Source organism: Hibiscus syriacus, unplaced genomic scaffold (genome assembly GCF_006381635.1).
Source record: "Hibiscus syriacus cultivar Baekdansim isolate YM2019G1 unplaced genomic scaffold, ASM638163v2 tig00110415_pilon, whole genome shotgun sequence".
NCBI classification, from domain to species: domain Eukaryota; kingdom Viridiplantae; phylum Streptophyta; class Magnoliopsida; order Malvales; family Malvaceae; genus Hibiscus; species Hibiscus syriacus.
The window spans coordinates 160,081-183,514 of NW_024062729.1; the positions used below are offsets into that span (position 1 = coordinate 160,081).

At 36.6% G+C, this 23,434-nt stretch overlaps 3 protein-coding genes and 2 pseudogenes across 3 annotated transcripts; 2 read left to right on the forward strand and 3 right to left on the reverse strand.

Moving 5' to 3' along the window:
* Positions 1 to 6,832: 6,832 nt before the first annotated feature.
* On the reverse strand, positions 6,833 to 7,291 carry LOC120124207 (glycine-rich cell wall structural protein 1-like). The gene has a single exon (XM_039142925.1). The coding sequence runs from the start codon at positions 7,289 to 7,291 to the stop codon at positions 6,833 to 6,835; it is 459 nt and encodes a 152-aa protein (XP_038998856.1).
* A 5,158-nt stretch (positions 7,292 to 12,449) lies between these two features.
* On the forward strand, positions 12,450 to 13,193 carry LOC120124208. Its single transcript, XM_039142926.1, has one exon. The coding sequence runs from the start codon at positions 12,450 to 12,452 to the stop codon at positions 13,191 to 13,193; it is 744 nt and encodes a 247-aa protein (XP_038998857.1).
* Positions 13,194 to 13,644: 451 nt separating this feature from the next.
* LOC120124209 lies at positions 13,645 to 14,523 on the reverse strand. Its single transcript, XM_039142927.1, has one exon. The coding sequence runs from the start codon at positions 14,521 to 14,523 to the stop codon at positions 13,645 to 13,647; it is 879 nt and encodes a 292-aa protein (XP_038998858.1).
* A 3,197-nt stretch (positions 14,524 to 17,720) lies between these two features.
* Positions 17,721 to 18,347, forward strand: LOC120124190 (annotated as a pseudogene).
* Positions 18,348 to 18,466: 119 nt separating this feature from the next.
* On the reverse strand, positions 18,467 to 21,643 carry LOC120124148 (annotated as a pseudogene).
* Positions 21,644 to 23,434: the final 1,791 nt, after the last annotated feature.

Below are 23,434 nucleotides of genomic sequence, written 5' to 3' on the forward strand. Positions count from 1 at the left end.
AATTAGAATTTTGAATATGATGTTATCGGGAACAGGACGAAACCGAAAATTTATTTTTATAAGGACAATATGCTATTTAACTACTGTACTAATTTATACTTCTGAAAATTTTGGATGGACTAAAGATAACTTTTCTTATTTCAGTGGGACCAAAATTACTAATTTTCCTCTTGATATCGTCCCTGGCTGGGAGAAGCGATCAATAATTATGAAAGATTTATTTTATACCTTATAATTGTGGGATAACAACTCCTATACCTTATAAACAACTATATAGTTGTTGGTTTTTTAAATAACCAAGATATTTTATTTATCGAAAGTCGTATCAATAAACTTCTTGTCAAGTACAGACTGAACAAATACAGTCGTGACTATCGAAAATAAAATAAAATAATGATCGCTTAGAGATAGCATGATAAACAAAACCATTAACAAGCGAAACAACGACGTACATAAACTGAACATACCAACGGCTTCGAGTATCAAACATGGATGAGAGAAACTTGAAGAATAACCAAAATGACTAACGGAAAAAACGATCTCCCCTTAACAACAATCTCGTTAGACACTTTTGCAGCATGTCTGGGCTGTTGTTGTTAAGTATGATTCTTTATGGGTGTATCGGACATGTATGTTTTGAAGGGAAGGAATTTCATGGACAACCCAAATTTGGGTGTGTGCAGTTGGTTTTGGAAGAAGCTGTTTAAGCTTCGTATTTTGGCTGCTCAATTTGTGGACCTGGATACGGGTTATTGGACATTGTACGGGAATTATCAGGTGGGGAAAGTCTGGCAGATTATCAGGAGTAAGCAGGATCATGTATGTTGGGTAAAACTTATATGGTTTCCCTTTTACATTCCTAGGAATGTCGTGATTGTGTGTCTTGCTTTACTAGATAGGTTGCCTACTAAGGAGAGATTGTTGCGTTGGGGTGTTATTGCTGATGGGTATTGTTGTTTTTGCTCTTGTGAATTGGAATCTAGAAGTCACCTCTTATTTGGTTGTGAATATTCTAAGGAGGCGTGGAGGGGAATTTTTTGTTTTGTGTCATCTATCGAGAGGAGTGGGCTCTTGGAATTAGGAGGTGGCTTGGGCAATAACAGCTTTGAAGGGAAGGTCATTGCTGTTTATTCTCTTAAAGGTGGCATGGAGTGCATTTGTACACCATATATGGAGGGAACGGAATCGGCGAGTCTTTGATTGAGGTAAGGCAGCTGTTTTGCTTCGAGATATTAAGGAAGAAGTGCGGTAGAGAGTGACGGGGGTGTATATGGAGCAAGGAAGAGTTAATTCGATGCTGTGTAACTCTCGGGGCTTAGTGTGAATGGGGTCCTTTCTTTCTTTCTCGTTCTTAGCTGGAGGCATAATTTTTGTTGTTGTTTCCAGTTAGTTGTTTTCTTAGTTTCCTTACTGTAGCAGTCTCTGTTTTCTTTTGATAATAAAAGTGAATTATCAAAAAAAAAAACTCATCCGGCACGGTCAAACTCACGATATAATGCTTTCAAAATAAATAATTCACGAAATAACGTTCTCCCAAGATTAATTGATGAAGTAGGGTGAATTGCACAGTTGACCGTAGGTCGCCATGCCTTCCGGGCGACCTACGACTTGGCTTCCGACGAGAGTCGTGTGCATGGGAATGATCGTGTGCATGGGACATGCACAACCCAACCATAGGTCGCCATGCACTCCCAGCGACCTCCTAGGTCGCCATGCACGCCCGACGACATGGTAGGTCGCCATGCACGCCCCGCGACCTTGTCTTTGGCCACTGTTACATGCTCTCCTGCTCGCGACCTTGTCTTTGGCCCCTACTCCACGCTACATGGTCGCCTCATACATGAACCGATCCTTGGTCATACTTGGTCGCCTCGAGTGCCCCATGCATGAACCGATCTTTGGTCGCCCCGAGTGCATGGCACGATCTCCCCATGCATGAATCCTTGGTCGCCCCGAGTGCATGGCGACCTCCTTGGTCATTGGGCGTGCATGGCGATTTCTTTGGTCGTTGGGCGTGCATGGCGACCTCTTTGGTCACTGTACAATTAACCCTATCTCAACAAATAATATGTCAAAAGCATTATCTCGTGAAAAAAAAAATCGAGAACATTATCTCGTGGAATCAACCCATCCGACACACACATATATATATATATACACACGATAACCAACCGCGATATACATAAATGAATTATTTTGTACAAACGAACAGAAGAAATAATTCTCGTTTCACGAGTTAAATTTATTTATACTTTACAAATTTGGGATGGAATACATATTTATCTTTTTTCTTCAAATTTTATACGTGAAAAAAGCTGTCGGCATGTGAGAACAAAATGCTCGTATATGATTCGACCTAACCGACTCTTTCATTTTTAACCACCGCAACAGCAACTTTCTTTTTCGGTCGCAAATGATGCTTAGCAGACAGAATATTAAGTCATGATTGAGACATTCTTTTTCTCCTTTAATTCGATAGATTATTGGTGAATTATAATATGTTTATTGCTACACGACACACTAAGAAGAAGGGAACGAACATGTTCTGTAGGAAAAATACACAGGAGTGAATTATCACCCATGAAATAAATAAAAAGCATCACAGGAACAGCCAGCTAGCTGCTAGCCTTGTAATGAACAAATAATAATAAAAGAGACACCTTTAACTTTTATTTTTTGCCCCATGCATGGAAAAGATGACAGGACAGGTAACAGAGAGTTTTGTTAGGTCAACTTCTATGGTGGAAATGGGATTTTATCAGCTGGCATGCATTGGCACTGGACACACACAGGTCCCACAACCAGGCTCTGTAGCTCGTGGGATTAAACAGTTGTCTAGCAATGGAACCCACTTTTACCATTTGGTAATGTCTTGCAAATTGCGGTATGGTATAAGAAAATATTCTTCTTAGAATGTAATTAAAAATGTGATTATAATATTTTTAGGTTAAGTATAATTTAACATATTATCTTTTTTGTAATATTTATGATTAAATTTATAATTTTATATTCTTCATAATATTTTTATTATTTTTTATAATATTTTTTATTGAGTCCCAATATCATTGTTTTTTAGTTTTATATTAGGTTGCGCAACAACAAAATCACCGACAAATCGCTGTTGGTCAGGTTTTGTTTAATTGTTTTCATGGACATTCACAAAATATCAAATTAAAAATTATGTGATATGTAATGGGAGATAGGATAGTAGGCTGTCTCTAATGTCAGATTGAGAACAACTTTCGTGGAGACCTCCAAATTATGAATTGCCCCATGTGAGACTCGATCACACGACCCCAAAATTAAGAATCTTGTACTCTACCAACTAAGCTGGACAGACAATTTACATGCACAAAATATCAGCAGTGTTTAAATTGATGTGAATCACAAGCTCAACCGTTCCTTACCAACTGAAATCGAACTAATAAAAAATGTGATAAAAAAGTATAGTATTTTTGATTGTCCACAAATTAAAATATTAAGGTTGTGTTCAATCGAAAATATTATGATTTTTTATCACATTTTTGGTTGTGTCTATTTCTCGTTGGTCCCCCGACTATATGAAGTTGTTTTATTAAATCCATTGACTATTAAAAGTTACTAAATAATCACTTGACTATTCATTATTTTCAAACTCGTCATTTTTCATTATAAAATTAACGATCGTCTGAGCTGAATGTTAACACGTTAATTGAGATATGATTTTTAGATTATGAGATCATATTTTATCATATCTCAGTCAACAGGATAGCTTACAACTCAGACTATCGTCAAAATTTTAATGAAAAAGAATGAATTTGGAACATAATGAATAGTCGGGTGACAATTTTGTAAATTTTAATAGCAGGGACTCAATAAAGCAACTCTCCATAGTTGGGGATCATCATGTAACTTTTAATAGTGAATGGACTCAATAAAATAATATATTATAATCGAGAGACCATTTGTGTTTTTTACACTATAAAAAAGATTCGTTAATTTAATTAATTTAAAATTTTTATAACTCAATTTGATCGAATACTTACCCTTAATTACGTAAACTTTATCCACAACTCAAAGCACCATAAATGGAACAAATTTTCAAACAAACGAAAAAAAAAAGAATTTATTAATTGAGATATGATAGTCATTTGAGATTATGAGATCATATTTTATCATATCTCAATCAACATGTTAGCGTACAACTCAGACTATCGTCAAAATTTTAATAAAAAAGAACGAATTTGGAATATAATGAATAACCGGGTTATCATTTTGTAACTTTTAATAATCGATACTCAATAAAGCAACTCCTCATAGTCAGGGATCATATTGTAACTTTTAATAGTGAAGGGACTCAATAAAATAATATTTTATAATTGAAAAACCATTTGTTACTTTACCCTATAAAATAAGACTCGTTAATTTAATTTTTTTTAAATTCGATTCGATCGAATACTTACCCTAAATTACATAAACCTTATCCACAACTCAAAGCACCATAAATGAGACAAATTTCCTAACAAACAAACAACAACAAAATGTGTCTAATCTGACAACATAAAATCACCTTAGACAAACAATAAAAACTCTCTTATGTAAGAAGAAAATAAAAGGGAGTTGTCAGCTAGAACATATATTGCTCGACAGCAGTAAAGGTGGATCGTTGTCTGCTAAAGCTTCAGCCTGAAGAACTCTAGCTACCATTACCATTGTAACTTCCTTGAAAGAATTGGTACAGCTGAGGAGATCAAGACAACTCATGGAGTGGTCTGTTGATTCATTCCTGTTCAAAATATAGTGGAAATGTGGGAGCTTTTCTTTTTTAATAAACCTCACCAAATGGTACAAATTCCAGTTTTTCAGAACGTTCTTCCATGCCTCCCTGCCATGTTCTTAGAAATGGTAGTGGAGTGAGTTTTCGGTTGACTCGAATCCGACCTAATATTATTATAAAAAAATTCGATCTCAGTCCGATTCGATTTGGTATAAGAAATATATTTATTCATCTAAATATAACTTGAAAAGTTGAAGTCTGACTTTGATTCCGATCTTGTCCGATTTAACATTAATTTTAATCTTTTTCCATCCACATAGAGGTCCTTTTTCCTAAAATAAAATGTTAAATATAAAAATATTTCAAAAAAATAATTATTAAAATAATTATTTAATCAAACGTTCTACATAACTTTTTGACACTGTGCCTTTAATATTATGCATATGAAGCTAATGGATCAAAAGCCTAAGACAAGCCCAACCGGATAGGTAAAGGCTCATGTCCTGAAAGGGAGCCTGTCCCATTGCCAAAGAAGGATGGTTTGCATTTAATTGTGTAAGTGGGCCGTGGGCTCAATGGTTAAGTGTAGTAGTGGTTATGGTTGGGTTTCTTGTCCACTCGAATCCGATTTGAGTATAATATTTTTTCTTTTATTATTCGTCTTGACCCAAATTTAGAAAAAAATCATTTGGTCTAAAATTTAACCTAAATTTTAAAATAAAATTCACACTCGATCTGACATACACAAACATTCGTTTCTATTAAGTAGAATATGGACCCAATTAAAAATATGGATAAATAAATATTATAACAACTATTTTAAATATATAAATATCAATTATACCATTATTTTTATTTTAAATTCGAACCTAATTTTTCATTAGAAAGTTGATTCCATAAGTTTTAATTGAGTCTAAAACTCTCAAAATTGAATCAAATGCTCATCGTAAATTAGGTGTGAATTGCATTCTGAAAAAATATTTTTATAATTTATTATAAAATCAAAATAAATTATCATTCAGTGTAACAATGAAGTATTAATGGCAATAACCATCTATAGCGGTATGTTGGGCGGTAACGGGTTTGCATTATCCAGTCCATCCCAAAATTTACGGGTACAGTTTTGGAGAATCCTTATTATATGTTTCGGGGATTTTTTTGTCTCCATACTCATCACTTACGGATCCCTGTGAGTATCGGTTAATCCTCGTCCTAAAAAATAAACAAACATTTTTGAAATCAATGTAACACCTAAAACTTGTAAGATACATCAGATTGTCTCAAATTGGTCTCTATCTATAATATGAAAGTTTCAAATGTCAATAATCATCTAACACCCAATATATATATGTACAATCTTAACCATTTTTAATCTCAATTAATCAATGTATATTAAATGAGAAAAGATCTAAACTTCAATTTTAGTTCTTTTGAGATATAACAGTGACAACACATAATCTCACAATCTTATCATATATAGTTTTTTTATTAAAATATATATTAATGGTATATAGGCAAATAAATTTGTAAAATATCATGAATTCCTACGGATATTTTTTGGGTTCCCCACGGTTATTCACATGGGTATAGTTGGATTATCCCCACGGTTTGGATATAACAATCTCCGTCTCCATTCCCATTTGAACTTCGGGGATAAAACTTCCCCCATCCCCCATCCCCGTGAGAGAATATTTCGATTATTCACCATTCAGTCGGTTCGGATCCCAATAGTTTTTGGTTTTCCCCACCCAATTGCCACCCCTAGCGATATGATGTATTATATTCATAATAATTAAATGTAAATTTGAATAATAGAGATCATATAATAGATAAATACACAAACAATCAGTCGATTTAGTGAGATGAGACAATAAATTACTTAAATAAGGTTAGGGGTTCACAATTACAAATAAAATAAATTGAATTGAAAAAGTCATCATTATCGCTGTAATATTTAATCTGAATTAATCAATATATAGATTACATAAATATAATATATAAATACGGAATAAGAAATACTAACTATATAAAAACAATTATCGAGGCAACGGTAATTAAAAGCATCCTTATTTGAACTTATGTTTTTTCCTCTTCAACATGGGCTTTCTGGCTCACGCTTCCAGTTCCTCCTCTACCACCGCCGCCTCCTCCACCAAAACCACCTCCTATCCCGCCTCCACCTTCATCTATACCACTTCCACCAGCACCAACACCACCTCCATAGTGGTGCCAGTTATTATGCCTTCCAAAGGCACCAATTCCACCACCGCCACCGCCTCCACCACCACCACCAGCACCAGGACTTCCGAAACCAAAGCTGAAGCCCAGTCCCTTGCCGAAGCTAAAGGAATGGCCAAAACCCCACCTGTTTCCGCCACTAAAACCGCCTCCGGTTCCCCAGCTGGGGCTGTCATCAAAAAACCATTGTGGCTTCTTCTCCTCCTCCTCCTCTATCTTCCTACCCTCAACGCACTGGTATGCCACCGCCAAACAAATCCACAAAGCAACCCACCACTTTAACCTATTCCCGGCCATTGCTTGTTTCCTTCAACGATGGAGTGTCCTCTTTCACCATTTATAAAGCCAAATATGGAATTAGTTGAGATGAAGATTAATTGCTTCACCGCTTGCTATAAGCTTTAAAAGCAGTGTTCCAGCTTGATGGCATGCCGTGACTGGTTCGTGTTTGCATTCAAAGCTCCCCGTTCCAGTGTTTTCTCGAGAATCATGTTCCATAGTAAATAATGTCGAGGGAAACAAGTAGGGATCACAATTTAACTCGAATTCCACGGTACTGACTCGATTCGATTTGATAGAGTCATTTTTTTAAAATCGGATTTGAGATGGGTTGGATTGGATTTTTTAAGTGGCGAGGTTAGGTCCGATTGGGTTCGGGTTCGGATGGAGGGGGAAAAACTTCGACCCGAGCCGTGGATAATAATCTAATTTTCTTAAAAAAGTTATTTTTAATTAAATCCTTATTTTTTATCTGATCGGGTCAGAGTCGAGAGAAAGATATATATTTTTTGGATTAGACCAGGTCAGGTGGAGATTATAAAATTTTTAGATCGATCGGATTCAGATAAAGAATACATATTTTCGGATCGGATCGACCAAATACCATCCTAGAAACAACTAAACACTTTTGTGCTTGTTCGTTGCATATGTTTGTTTTTATTTGAGGTTAGGGTAAATTTTTTTTTATCGTTCAATTTTTTTTCATATTTTAATTATTATAGTTTTAGAAAAAAATTAATTTAATCATTTTGTTCTGATATTATGTTTATTTTCGCCAATTTATTGTTAAATAAAATCAGTATAATAATACGACAAACGATACGATAACAACCAAAATGATGTTTTAGATTTTTATAATAAATTGAGAAAAAAGTCTTTATATGATGCATAAATTATGAGTTTAACCTATGTACTTTAATTTTATTAATTTTCATCTTTATAATTTTAAAGTTTTAAAATAAAAACTGCATAATTAATATGATTAAATTAAAAAAAAATTAAATCTATAACATAGACATAATATAAAGACTATATAATATTAAAAGACAATGGCGCACGTTTACGGAATTCTCTGGGCGCACGTTAGTAGAGCTAATGAAACCTGAGTCTCCCGTCGATTCGCCGGTGATCTTGTATGTTTTCTTCCGATTAAAAATCTACTGGTCTTCTGTTTTCACTTCACTCTCTTTTGTCAATGGATTGACGCAAATTATTTGGGAGTCAAGCAAATCAGGAACTTTCTTATTTCCCCCCAAAATCGAATGATAGGGTTCCAATAGTCCAACCTCCTCCTAAGGTCTTTGAGGCAGGTACAGCGGAATGGAAGTCCGCTCTTGTTGGGCAGTTCCTCGGGTCAGCCCCTAATTTCCTTTCTCTGCAAAGAGTTATTGATAATCTATGGAACCAGGCTTCGAAAACTGCTTCTGTTCAGGTCAGTCTTGCTGGGAATAATTTATATATTTTTTCATTCAACTTTGATTCTGCTAGGGATTGGGTCCTTGATAACGGACCATGGCATATTCTTAATAGGCCACTAATTCTCAGAAAATGGGAGCCTAATCTTAAAAGGCTTAACTTTGATTTGTCTCGACTTCCATTATGGATTCATTTGTACAATGTTCCTCTTGAATTGTTTACTAGGGAAGGACTTAGCTACATTGCTAGTGCTCTAGGTAACCCTATTTCCATGGACTCAGTTACTGCTTCAAAGACTAGACTAAAATTTGCTAAAGTTTGCATTGAGATAGGTGTTAAGGAGGAAATTCCAAAAACAGTTGAAGTGATCATGGCTAATGGTCAGACCACTACCATCTTTGTTGAAGTTCCCTGGTATCCTAGTTGTTGTAGGAGGTGTAAATCCTTTGGTCACACTGATAAGAACTGCTCAAATAAAACTTCTTTAGCTCCTACTAATAATAAAGTTTGGAAGGAAAAATCTGTCTTGAAAGATAATCAAGTTTTTAACTCCTTGGAAGGAACTGAAACCTTACAGGTCCCAAATCCAGACTCTTCTCTTCCCTTGGACAAGTCTGAACATTCACAAACACTGACTCATTCCCCTATTAACAAGTATGTTCTTAAGGTTTCAGATTCTGTGCTTCCTGTTAAAATTCCTTCTCCAGCCCAAACTGTTTCTTCTTCTATCCATCCTGGTGAAGAATCTTCTGATTTTCCCCATCCTTCTACTAAAACCATTGAATCTGCTAAAGGGGAAACATCAAATGTTCATATCTCATCCATTGCTAAGGAAAATGTTGCTGATCATATCCTTAAAAGAGGCAGAGGGAGACCTCTCAAAGTTAAATCTAAGATTGCTCTTCAAAGTTAAATCTAAGATTGCTCTTAAAGGTTCAGCTAACCGTTTTGAAATTCTAAACAATGTTGATGAGAACTCTCCATCTGTTGAGGTACAAGGTAGAAAACCTAGGTCTGTTGCCTTAGGGGTTGTAAATCTGCTTAAGGAGCTTAAACTAAAAAAGAAAGAGCACATTGTAAAAGATCAAACTTCTGTTGATAGTGATAAAGGGGGTGACCCAATTTCTCCTTCTCAATGATCATTTGCTTTTGGAACATAAGAGGATTAAATAATCCTCAAAAACAGACTAAAGTTCTTAATAGAGCCAAACTTTTCAAAGTTGACATTCTTTGTTTGTTGGAGACTCGTATAAAGACTGAAAAATCTTCTAATATCTTTCACTCTAGATTTGGGGATTGGAGTGTGATTATCAATTATGACTCTGCTACTAATGGTAGAATCTGGTTTCTCTGGAAGAAAGATATTGATATCTTATTCTATCAATCTACTTCTCAAAACATCACTGTTAAATGCAAATTCAATAATGAGCCTTTTATCATATCTGCTATCTATGGGACCAATGATGGCCTTTCTAGAAGACTCCTTTGGCAACATTTAAGAGATCTTGATATCTCTTTTGGCTCTCTCCCTTGGGTTCTAGGAGGAGACTTTAACACTTATCTAAATCCTACAGAAAGTTCTGATTTTGATCTTTTAGGGCCTTTCTACTCTTCTGATATGAAAGATTTTCATGATGTTTTATTTGATCTTCATATCTGTGACCACCCTTATTTTGGTCCTTCATTTACTTGGAGTAATAAGCAAAAAGAGAACTTTCTTGCAAGGAAACTTGACAGAGTGCTTATCAATTCTCTTTGGTCTTCTTCTTTCCAAAAGTCTTTTGTTGAATTCCTTGCTCCTGGCCCTTCTGACCATTGTATGGCTCTTGTCTGGTTAAGTAAAGAGATCCAAGTCAATCACCCTAAACCTTTTAAATTCTTCAACTTCTGGACAAATCATCAAAATTTCCTTTCTGAAGTTCAAAATTCCTGGCAGCAACCTTCACAAGGACACCCAATGCAGAGGCTTTTTCAAAAATTAAAACGGCTGAAACCTTGTTTAAAGTCTTTAAACAAATATTTCTACAGCAATATCTCTGCTAGAGTAAATCTCAAGAAAGCTAAGCTTGAACATATTCAAATTTCAACTCTCAAAGGTGTCAGTCCTATTGAAAATGAGCTGAAAGTCCAAAAGGAGCTGATTAATCTTGAAGAAGCTGAACATATGTTTTTAAAACAGAAAGCAAAAGTTAAATGGATAAAAGAGGGTGATAGATGCACCAAGTTCTTCCATTCTGCCATTGCTAACAAAAACAAAAGAGACACTATCAGAGTTCTAATTAATGAACAAGGTCAAAGACTGGAATCTTTTGATGAATTGGCTTCTGAAATTTTAGATTACTTCAAAGCACAGCTTGGGTCTGCTGATCCTTGTGTTCAAAACACTGATCCACTTTTCTTGAAAAATCTGCTTCAATACAATCTACCCACTGAAACTATTACTGATCTTTCTAAAATTGCCACTTCTGAAGAGATTAAAAAAGCTATATTCAATCAAGGAAATGATAAATCTCCTGGTCCTGATGGGTTCACTCCTCTTTTCTTCAAGAAAGCTTGGAATGTGGTTGGAGAAGATGTTATTAATGCCATCAAATTTTTCTTCAAGGAAAACTATCTCCTGCCTGCCTTTAATTCAACAATCATTGCCTTGATTCCAAAGATCCAAAATCCTAGCAAAGTCAAGGATTTCAGGCCAATATCTTGCTGCTATGTAGTGTACAAAATTATCACAAAAATCCTTGTTCAAAGAATGACTAAGCTGCTGCCAGACATTATTTCCCTTAACCAGACTGCATTTGTTAGAGGAAGAACTATAATTGATAATACACTGCTAGCTCAAGAACTTGTAAAAGGCTATGGAAGGAAGAATATTTCTCCAAGGTGTACTCTTAAAATTGACCTGCAAAAAGCCTTTGACACTCTTCACTGGGATTTTATTTCAGCTATCCTAATGGCTATTGGTCTGCCAAACATTTTCATAAGCTGGATTGAAGCTTGTCACAAGGAAGCTAGATATTCTATTTCATTAAATGGTGGCTTGATAGGATACTTCAAAGATAAGAGGGGGGTTAGGCAAGGCGATCCTCTTTCACCTATTTTATTTGTTCTAGCCATGAATATCCTTTCAAAGATCCTCAACATTGCTGCTGCAAGAAGAATCTTTGGTTTTCATCCAAAATGCAATAAAATTGGACTAACACACTTATCATTTGCTGATGACCTTTTAATTTTTTGCAAAGGGAGCCTTGATTCTGTTGTTGGTATTCTTACTGTACTTCAGCATTTCTATTGCATGTCTGGTCTTAAGCTCAATGTTAGTAAGACAGAACTATTTGCTGCTGGAATTTCTCACAGAAATCTTGAGGCTATAAAATGTATCTCGGGGTTTAAACAAGGTTTCTTGCCTGTAAGGTACCTAGGGGTACCCTTAGTCACTCGGAAGCTGAAAATCCAAGATTGGCAACCCCTTATTGACAATATCAAATCAAAATTGCACCTCTGGTCTGGAAAACTGCTCAGTTATGCTGGTAGATTTGAACTAATTAAATCTGTTCTTTTTAATGTCTCCAACTACTGGTGCAGACAATTTTTGCTTCCCCAATCTGTTATAAATAGGATCGACCAGCTGTGTGCAAGATTTCTTTGGAAGGGTTCTGACCAATCTGCTGTTGGAGCCAGAATCAGCTGGAATAACATATGCAACCCAAAATCTTAAGGTGGTCTTGGTTTTAAAAGTATCAAAACTTGGAACAAGGCTTGTATGATTCAACTCATACGAAATATTCTTGCTGGAGAAGGTTCACTCTGGGTTGCGTGGATAAACCATTATGTAATCAAGAACAAGGATTTTTATGATTTGAGTGAAAGTCCCACCAACAGTTGGGGTATAAACAAACTGTTAAAGCTGAGAACAGATGCCCGTCCCATTCTTGATGCAGGTATTTCGAAGACAAAGAAAATATGGGAAGAAATTAGAGAAAAACATAACAAGGTTCCATGGCACAAAGTGGTTTGGTTTCCCCTCCATATTCCTAAAGCAAGTGTGATTACTTGGATGGCCATTCTTGATAGGCTTCCAACTCGAGCTAGACTATCTCGGATGGGAATTCCAACTGATGGACTCTGTGTTTTCTGCAATGAGGAAATAGAAACTAGAGATCACTTGTTTGCAGACTGCAATTTTGCTAAAACTCTGTGGAACTCAATATTACAGCTCACTCAATTACAAAAAACTCACATGTCTTGGGAAGTAAGGCTGGACTGGTCTTGTAGAAAATGGAAAGGTAAATCACTCATCTCCACTGTGATGAAGCTTGCATGGAATACTTATATCTACTTGATTTGGGAAGAAAGAAATAGAAGAATCTTCCAAAACCGAACTAGAGATGTGGATCAACTTTTGAAGATCATCAAGGAATTTGTCCGAATCCAACTTTTTGGTAGAAATATTAATAGACTTGATGATGTTAATGCTTCTCTCTGTAACTATTGGGGTATAGACTAATTTTTGGATGTATATAATTGTTATGTTTTTGTAGCATGTATTGCTTCTTTGGATAATAAAATTCAATTTATCCAAAAAAAAATAAAATAAAGACTATAACACATTTTAAATTGAAACAGATTTTACCATTACTAATTAGGTAAAGATAGGTTTTCAAAAATTTAAAAAAAAAGATAAAAAATAACTCTATCGATATATAACGAACATTACAATGTAGTACATGTTTAAGGATAACACTCGACTGTCTGACATTGAACTCTCATATTTTCATGGTATTTTTGGTAATCGAACTCGAGATCTGAAGGAATACGAACAATTCATTTACCACCAAGGTCAATTAATTCATGCACGATTTATATAATTAGAATACTACTTATTAAAGAATTTCAACTTTAATCTATAAAACGACCAAATACCCCTTTAAACAAAATTCGATTTTTATAGTTCCTTGTCAAGACTTGCATGCATAATATAACACAACATTCATGACAGTTTCAAGAACAAGAAGGGAAGAATACATGGATATCAGCACAGGGATTTCCCAGGCACAGATGCCCCTACGAATCCTCAACTCAAACAAACACTCGACGGCCCTCAATCCCATGTTGCTCAACAGAGCCACCACCAACCCTGTCTGTCGTCTCTCTCCCATGAGTTGCTTGGCTTTCCACATTGAGTCGAGTCCATGATATTCACTCTCCAGCACCGATATCACGTTAGCCATGTTCCCCACCACCATTACATGTGCAAAAATCAGGCAAAAGGGTATCCCTAGGATACCGAGGACACCCCAGAATCCGATCTCGACCGAGCAGATTCCGAACGTGAGAAGTATCTTCGGCGTCGCTGCTAGACCGATCGACAAAGATCCGAATAGGCCTAGTATGATGAGGAGTTCCCACGATCTTGTGTGGAGGAGCTTAATCCAATTCGAACCGCTCCTCATTAGTAGCCTCCTCCCGTCGAGGTTTACGCAGTTGTAAGTGTCCGAAACCGCTCGGATGGCGGCGGCTCGTCCGAGGAGGGCGAACGTTATCGAAGAAGGGACGCATACGACAACGTGGACTATCGTTTCCGACGGGAAATTTCTTGGGCGGTGTCCGAAGAAACGATGGACGATTGTCGTGGCCAATGTAGGTATTTCGGGGAAACGACGGACGAGAAAATGCGAGAGGAAAAGGGAAGCCGGGATCGGCGAGAAGAGGAAGACGGAGATGGAATGGAAATGAGTCGGGTGAAAAAGGATTAGCCTGATGGATTCTCTAAAAATCTCAGCCGTGTTCATCAGATAGATGGACTCAAGAGCTTGTGGTGTTCTTCTTCTAGCCATATTGTGTGTTACAATAGCCGAGTGAAAGTGGGAATTTGTATAAATGGTTAATCAGTGACAAAGTGGAAGCATAATAAGATCACTGCTGCTGTTTTGCTTGTGTGCAAATTCACCATGATTGAATACCTTCTTTTGCTCTCGTAGTCATTGTTTCAAGGGTAAAGCGTATCACATGTCACTCGTTTATCATTAGTTCGGTTATAAATGGCGTATTTTTTAAAAAATTACAATTTAGTCACTCAATCAGGATCAAACTGATAAAATGTAGTATTAGTTTTGGATCAAAACTGTTATTACACCATGTTACATTAGACAATGTTTCAATTTTAACGGCAGAGTGTCATGTTTGTATCAATTTTTTAATTGAGTGACTAAATTGTAATATATATTTTTAAAAAAAGTGGCTTTTTTGTAACCGAATTAATAATTGAATGACACGGGATGTATTTCACCCTTGTTTCAAGTGCTTTTAATCATAAGAATGCGAGAAATGGGAGGGAATCTTGATATTTTCTCAACAAATATAGATACGAAAGTGCTTTTTGGAGGAATTAATGGCTTTTGTTTTGGAGCTATATGCTGCTGGTGGCGGTTGTCTAGTGGATCGCTGGTTTGGTGCTATTAAGTAGAGGTGTTCGTTGGAGAGCAAGCAATTAGAGGATAATTGTAATTAGAGGATAATTGTGGGGTCAAAGAGTGTTGTTTATGGTGATAATTTCCCCTTCTTGTGATGAACTTGTGTAATGATTGTGGCACAGATTCAATGTCTGAAATACAGCAAAAAAGGGGCACGAAATTTTAATATCCACTTGGGGTTTAGCTTCAAGGCAAAGGCAAATGTAGACACGTGTAGGGATGACATTGGACTCAAACTCAACGAGTTTCGATTTGATCCATTCAGATCAAGTCGGAGTTTTTAATAAAAAATAAAATTCGGTTAATTAACCTAAAACCTTAACCGTAACCATTAACCGGTATAATCGTTATATTTAACAGGTTAATTAACCAAACCGTTAATATTAAATGATTTCGATTAACGTAACCACTGAAAAATTATGATTAACGGTTAAGGTTACGATTAAAAAATTTTGATAAACGGTCTACAATAAATTAAATTTATAATTATGTTTCTAATTTATTATATTTTTACATAAATAAATTAATATAAATTTTTATTATTTATAATTTATATATAGTTTTAATAAAATTTATATACAAATAACTTAATATATATATATATATATATATATATTATTTTTACTTTTACTTTTTTATTTTCTTTGAAAATATAGAAACATACTTACACCAATATAATTATATGTTTATTGTTAGGTACTAAGATATTGGGAGATGTACATACTTACATCGGTGTAAATATGTGTTAAGTGCTACACTTTTTTATTTTATTTACTTACACCGTTGTAAGTACGCGTTAAATGTTACACTTTTTTATTCTATTCACTTACTCCGGTGTAGTATGTGTTAATTATTACACTTTTTTGTTTTATTCAGTTACACCGGTATAAGTATTGTGTTAAGTGCTATATTTTTTTGTAGCATGAATTATGAAAAAAAATTGACAAATAATTGTAATAGGTTACCCTGTAACCGAACCGTTAATAACGATTAACCATTAGCGATTAATCATTTTTTAATGGTTAGGTTACGGTTAGAAAAAACTCATAACCGTTATAACGACTAATCGACCGTTTAGGCTAAACGGTACAGTTAGCCTTCCATGAACAACCCTAGTTGAGTTATGGTTGGGTTAGGTACGGGTTTAAGGTGAAAATTACCCGACCCGACCCCGGGAAAAAATACAATTTTACCTTATATATGTAGGGATAATTACAATAATACCCCTCAACATATTATTTTTCAATTAAATTCATTTTTAGCTTGTGTTCATGTTTCAAGTCATGCATGTCTTCGTTCTTTTCATACATACATTCAATCAGCAGAGATAAAGTAAAAATTAAATAAAAAGAGATAAAGGATTTTAGAGATGGACTAGACACATTCAATCAGCAGATACTGAAAAACTAGTTATTTAAATGCATAAATATGTGCACAACCAGCCTCCTTCATGGCAAGTAGATGAACAGCATCAGGTCCAATGTTGCAATCAACTGCTGTTGATGGGGTGATCACTTCAACTATTAAGACAAGCTATTGACAGAGCCATGGTCTCACATTAAATACACAAGCATTCTCTGAAGTGCAATATCAAAGCACATAAAGGATAGCATACCAAAGAGTAGAAAAAGAATGACATGCAACATGAAAAACTTACAGAATTTGCACCCCTAGCTTTTGCTTGCTCAGATGTCTCTAACTGCTCCACACGTCTAGAATACACAGACGAGGCACCGTCTAGAATTCAACATGCCGCTGTCTAAAAGATGACCAAGAGCATGGATCATTATTTCCTCTTTGCGCTTTCTACCATGCATCGAATATTTTATTTTGAAGGATTCTAAGACATAGTATACACAGACGAGGATGAAGACAACCACAAATCTCCTCAGCATTATTACCCACGAGCAACCAGCTTATGAACAGCATCATCGATTCCTCTTTCTGGTATACCAACCTGAATATAGAGAAAGATATCATGACTATAGCATCTACACCACCACTGTTTTGAAAGGCCATATATAGAGATAACGTTCTGAATCCTGATAGACCATTGCAAGAATGAAAACTAGATAATAAGTCACCTGGCGGCATTTGCCCACTCCGCTTACCGTCGTCTTCCAGTCAAGCTCCTTGTGCCCAATTTCAGCATCTATCCCGTAGAGCTCATAGAATCTCCCTTTTATAGAAAATTATTGTTGGATTAGGTAACCATGACATCAGAAAATAAACACAAACTTCATAACATGCTTAACTTAAACCAATTTATAGATGCAGAAAGGAAGGTATCCATAAGAGACCAAGAGGTTGAAGAATACAAATCTAAATTTTGACCAACATATGTTGACATTTGACACTCTTTTCTGCTCCCCCAAATCTAAATTTTGACATTTGACCAAGAGTTCATTTATAGGAAGTCCTCAAGCTATGATTTCTATTCTAAATTATTCCCTAAATTACCCGAAAATCTTCTATAGACTCTGCCACGTCATTGTATTCATAAGTGAGTTAGCAAAGAACCTTGAAGATATTAAAAACCGCAAGAACATTCTTGAGTCTGGACCTCTATATAAGCTCCGATCTATGAGTTTTTTTCGGCCACGATAAACATTTGCCTTCGTTTGTGAAGCAGTTTTAAATCACATCATCATCCTCAAACAATGCCGAGCCGATTCGGTGGAGCCGTTGTGCCCCACGAGTCGAAGCCCAAGTCTCAGGATCTCCGCGATCCCAAGGCCGTGAATAAAGCTCTCCGGCCGGGCACAGCGGACAAGGCGGTGAAGAAATTCGACGCCGGATCCAACAAGAAAGCCGCGGGGCCGGTGATTGACGCCAGGAAGCTCGACGAAGCGGCGGCTCTGGACTGGGAAACGACGGATGTGAGGCAAGCTATACAGAAGGCTCGGTTGGAGAAGAAGATGAGCCTGGTGGGAGTTGGCTAAACAGATAAACGAGCAGCTCAAGGTGGTTCAAGAGTACGAGAACGGGAAGGCGGTGCCGAACCAGGCCGTGCTTGCCAAAATTGAAAGGGTTCTCGGCGTTAAATTACGAGGCAAAAGAATCGGTAGACCGACGTAGTTTTGGACATATAAGTTTGTGTTTGTGCCATTGTTGTTTGGGTCCTCATCAAATGATCCAATTGTACTGAATTATTGTCATGAAATAATAAAAGCGCTCGATTTTCGTTACTCTCGCCACAAAAGTTCAGCTTCGATTTGGTTTTTTGGCCTCAAACTATATCCTTCACTTAAATTATAACAATTTCGAATTGTTAAAAAATAATAAATAATCAGCACATATTTCAATCGAAGAAAATAAATTAACTTTATATCACGAGGGCAAATAGTGTTTCCCTAATCAAAACATAATTGTTGGCTTATTTCCTAAATTATAGAGTAATATAACAACTGAATGATTATTTATGCTCATAAAACCCCATCACGGGTATACGAGGGTCTAGAACCAGGGAGAATCGACAACGGGCGTTACCACAGATTTGGTTTGAAGATACTGGTCAAGAGCATCCAAACCATAATCCCTTCCGAAGCCACTCATCTTGTATCCACCATAAGGGCAATCTACATCAAATGCAGTGTAACAATTGATCCAGACGACGCCGGCACGGATCGACCTCGACACGGTGTTGGCGACGTTCAGGTTCTTGGTTATGATCCCAGCTGCCAAGCCATAAGTCGTGTTGTTTGCTCTCTTGATTCCTTCTTCCATTGTTCTGTGTGGGGGGGGGGGGGAAACTCAAAATTATGTACTTGGTTCACTACGAATAGAACTTTAGTTTGAGATTAAAACACTGCTTACTTGAACTTCATCAACGACATCACTGGTCCAAAGATTTCTTCTTTTGCTATGGTCATATCGTCCTGTTACAGCGCAAGACATCATATTGGTTTAGAAATCTAAATCAAAGCTCCAACGACAACATTGTCTTCATGTTGTCTTACCTTAACATCGGCAAATATCGTTGGCTCGATGTAGTATCCCTTCTGGCCGACACAGTTGCCCCCGGTTAACAACGTAGCTCCTTCTCTCTTTCCGAGCTCAATGTAAGATAAAATCTTCTCGAATTGCTTCTTATCAGTCTGAGACGGCATATGAAAAGGCATTGCATTGATCATAAAATTCCAGGGTTCTAAAGGGGACTGCATAATGAATATAACATAGCTTACTTGTGGTCCTTGATGAACATTAGGGTCAAAAGGGTCACCAACAACCGTTGCTTTTGCCTTCTCTATCAATTTCTTTTCAATTTTTTCATAAATACCTTCTTGAACAAAAACACGAGAACTCGCCACACAAATTTCTCCCTGCAAAACGTATCAGATTACAAAGGTGTTATTACATTCGAAATCAAAAATGCCGAAGCCGGATTGAGGTTCGATTGTAGAAGTCACTTACTTTGTTGAAAAACAAGCCTCTGAAAGCAATTTCTGCAGCCTGGTCAATATCAGCATCATCGAATATCAACAAAGGTGATTTGCCTCCCAATTCAAGTGACACCGGCTTCAGATTACTTGCTGCTGCTGCCGTCATTATCTTCCGTCCGACTTCCGTTGAACCGGTAAAAGTCACCTGGGAAACCAAACACGGTAGGTACATTAACGCCGATGCAAACTTCGTACAAGAAAAAAATCAAATCAATATCTCACTTTATCAACGTCCATATGAGAGCTAATGGCAGCTCCAGCAATATGTCCCATATCCATTCACAACATTGAGCACTCCATCAGGGACACCAGCCTGTTCTCAACACAACCAAATCAAAACACCAAGCCATGAATGCAACATTGAAAGGTAAAAAAATCGATTTCAACATTGATTACCAGCTTGGCAAGGTGAGCGTAATAAAGGGCCGAAAGAGGAGTCTGTTCAGCCGGCTTGAGGACGATAGTGCAGCCGGCAGCTAATGCCGGAGCAGTCTTCATGAAGAACATGACAGTGGGGAAATTCCAAGGGATTATACTCCCTACAACGCCAATAGGTTCCCTGAGAGTGTAGCCCTGAAGTCCCTTGGACAATTTTAATAATTTTCCGTAGATTTTGTCGGCTGCACCGGCATAGTAACGCAATGCCTTCGAAGCTCCGGCAACATCAATCACCTTGCAAAGAAAAAATACCTTGCCTCCATTAACGGCATCTAATGCAGCTAATTCGTCTGCGTGTTTTTCAATCAAGTCTGCGAATTTCAGCATGATCAATCCTCGCTCCTATAATATCAAATTTGAGAGGATGAGTAAAAAATAACGTACTAACACAGTAGCAAACTGAAAGTTCCGATGTGTATTTTGATACAGAGTTGCTATTCTGATACATAAAATTGTATATATATAATTAATATCCAATACAATATTAGTCAGTGGCATGATGTCACCCAATTGAAAACAAAGTTATTCAATTTAAAAAATATATAAAACACATCAATATAAATTCATATATCACAACCAATGAGAAGTGTACACGTGTTCATTTATCTTCCTGTAAAATATTTAAATACAAAATATAATTATTGAATTATCCCGATATATTTGGATAACTTATTTCGATTTGAGTTGACTTGATATCAATCGATATCAGAGGCGTGTAGGGAATAGGCTCTTTCATTTACACCGAACAGTTAGTGGGGTAATTACATAAGTCATCCTAAACTATTCTAGACTGTGCAATTTTGTCCTTTTTGGTGGCGTTGATTTATGAGCCATAGAGTGACACGTGAAACCTGGAAATAACCAACGCCACCCTGGAAATTTGTCCACTGTCCGGCCGTTGGGAAAACGTCAACCGATACGTTCAAGACCTTTCAGGATATGGTAATAGTAATGGAATCAATCATATTCGATCAACAATAAATTAATAAGTTAGACGAGTCGAGAATACTAAACTAGAGAAGAACATGTTTCTGATTCAACAAAAGTTTATGATTCGAATTGTGTGAATAACTTGATTATTGAATAATCTAAAGAAATAGTGGAACTCACCGAGCCGGACATGCGAGGCCAAGGGCCGTGGTCGAAGGCGTGACGCGCCGCCTTAACAGCCAAATCAATATCCTCCGCATCGCCGAGGGAGACTGTTGCAATCACCTCCTCTGTTCTCGGATCAATCGTGTCCAACGTTTTCCCTGGTAAACAACGGCAATACAATCGCTCATATTCCTAATTCAAAAACGAAATCGTAAAAGCTCCGGAAACGACAAACGCGAGAAACACCGAATAAAAGAGGCGAGCGGTTCCGTTCGTGTCTCGAAGGAAAAGAAAGGTACCTGAAACAGAATCGACGAAGTCGCCATTAATGAAGAGCTTGGTGAATTTTATCGGCGGAACCTTGAAGGAGGATTCAGTGTGATTGGAATTGCCGTTGCTATGAGTAGCCATCTCTGAAAGCTTCTCCCTCTCTGTCTCTCTGTACTGTGGGTTTACGTAAACGAACGAAGAGGATCCCCCTTTTATCTTCTCCGGTTGTCCATTCTTTCAATCATCTTTCTTCACTATTTTATTTAGTGTCAAACTCAAAGACAAGAGTTTCAATTTTCTATAAATTAAAATTATTATAAAGCAATGGTTAAAGTCAAATAAATAATTAAATAATATTATCTTTGAATAATTATGAATTTTTTTTAAATAAATATTATCTAATATTTATCTCATATTAATAAAAATAAATAAAATTTTGCTAAGGAGATTATTTTTTTCCTCAAAAATAAATAAAAGTCAAATATCTTACTCTTGCCGGGAAAAAATTATAAAAATCCAAAACTGTACCGCAAAAGCTGATGTGAGACAATGTCACAACTCCCCTGTGGTCCGAGTCCGACCACGTTGATTCATTCTATGAATACAAAATAAATTATAATAAAAATAGAAATTATCATTGTTAAATTCAGCATTTATACATAATAATTAAATGATTGAGTTGAATTGTTTTATATCTAAATATGTAATTCCACAATTAGATGTACTAATTTAACATATACGTACAATAAATTATTTTAAAAGCTTTATTTTCTTTTACTTTGAAAGAAAATTAAATTACTTACTTTTGATTGGTTGAAAAATATCTCTAAAGTGGAATAACAGTTAGATAAAGTTCAGCACGAGTAGCATATAATTTGTGGATGCTAAGATCTAGCACCCATTACAAATATTAAGCAGGAGTTCATAAAAAGAACTAAAGGCAAAAGTAAACATGTGCTTCGCAAATAAATGAAACAGGTGATACTAACAGTCTTTAGCACGATAGCAGACCTCGTCACCCAAAACTCGCATTGTCTCCATCAACATCAATTCCATTCCGCCCGTTTGCAACAATATCATATAAGAATTGCTTGTCCTTTGCGCCTTCATTAGATTTCCAAGGTTACTATGAGCATCAACCAAATGAGGATTTAATTGCAGAGCCCGACGACAACACTGTGCAGCCTCATTAAATCTTCTCTTTCGCATGTAAGCACTTGCTGAATTTGACCATGCATCAGCAAAGTTAGGCCGAAGCTCGATTGCAATCATGTAGTACTGAATGGCAACATTATTCCAAGCATTTGCCATGTTTCCATAACACTCAGCAAAACGAGGCTCAATTTGAAGGGCTTCTTCATTTTTGGTAGTGCACATGTCATAATCATGCAACATTGGTGAGCTAGGGCCAACTGTATATCTTCATTAACTTCAAGTGAATCATGTCCTTTGTGAGGCACAATACCAAGGGAAGAAGCAGGCTCCTGTTTGTTCCCATAAATGGCAGCTTCTTCAAGTTGTAAGAGAAAGAGCCTGACGACCCATAAATGCCGGTGTTCAGAAAACAACTTCGATCCTTGCAAGCAGGGCCAGAATCTCGTTCCTGTGGGCAGCAAGTGAGGAATCCAAACGCTCACGGAGGCTGTGTACGCGAGTGAAAGCACGCTCCGCCATTTCTTCGAACTTGAACTTTCGAGAAGAACCAAGGAAGAAGAAGAAGACGGTAATACAAGGAACCAGAAAATTCAATGAACGCAAAATAATAATAATAATAATAATAATAATAATAAAAGGATCCAATGAAATGGATCAGAACCAATAAATAAATACGTAAATCAAATGCAACTTTCCAGAGAGCCAACAAAAAAAATTTCAACCCCTGTTTTAAGCGCAACGTGCCCAACCACAAAGGACTATGGAGGTTGTCCATGAAAAGTAAAGAGCATTATTATCACTGTGTCGTCCACCCGAGGCAAGAGGCTGAAGCGTCGGTGAACTAAACGAAGGAAGATGAGGATGACAGAAGCAGT

Excerpts from the sequence above, each read along its gene's own strand:
- LOC120124207 (XM_039142925.1), bottom strand. The coding sequence starts at position 7,291 with ATGGCCGGGAATAGGTTAAAGTGGTGGGTTGCTTTGTGGATTTGTTTG.
- LOC120124208 (XM_039142926.1), top strand. The coding sequence starts at position 12,450 with ATGATTCAACTCATACGAAATATTCTTGCTGGAGAAGGTTCACTCTGG.
- LOC120124209 (XM_039142927.1), bottom strand. The coding sequence starts at position 14,523 with ATGGCTAGAAGAAGAACACCACAAGCTCTTGAGTCCATCTATCTGATG.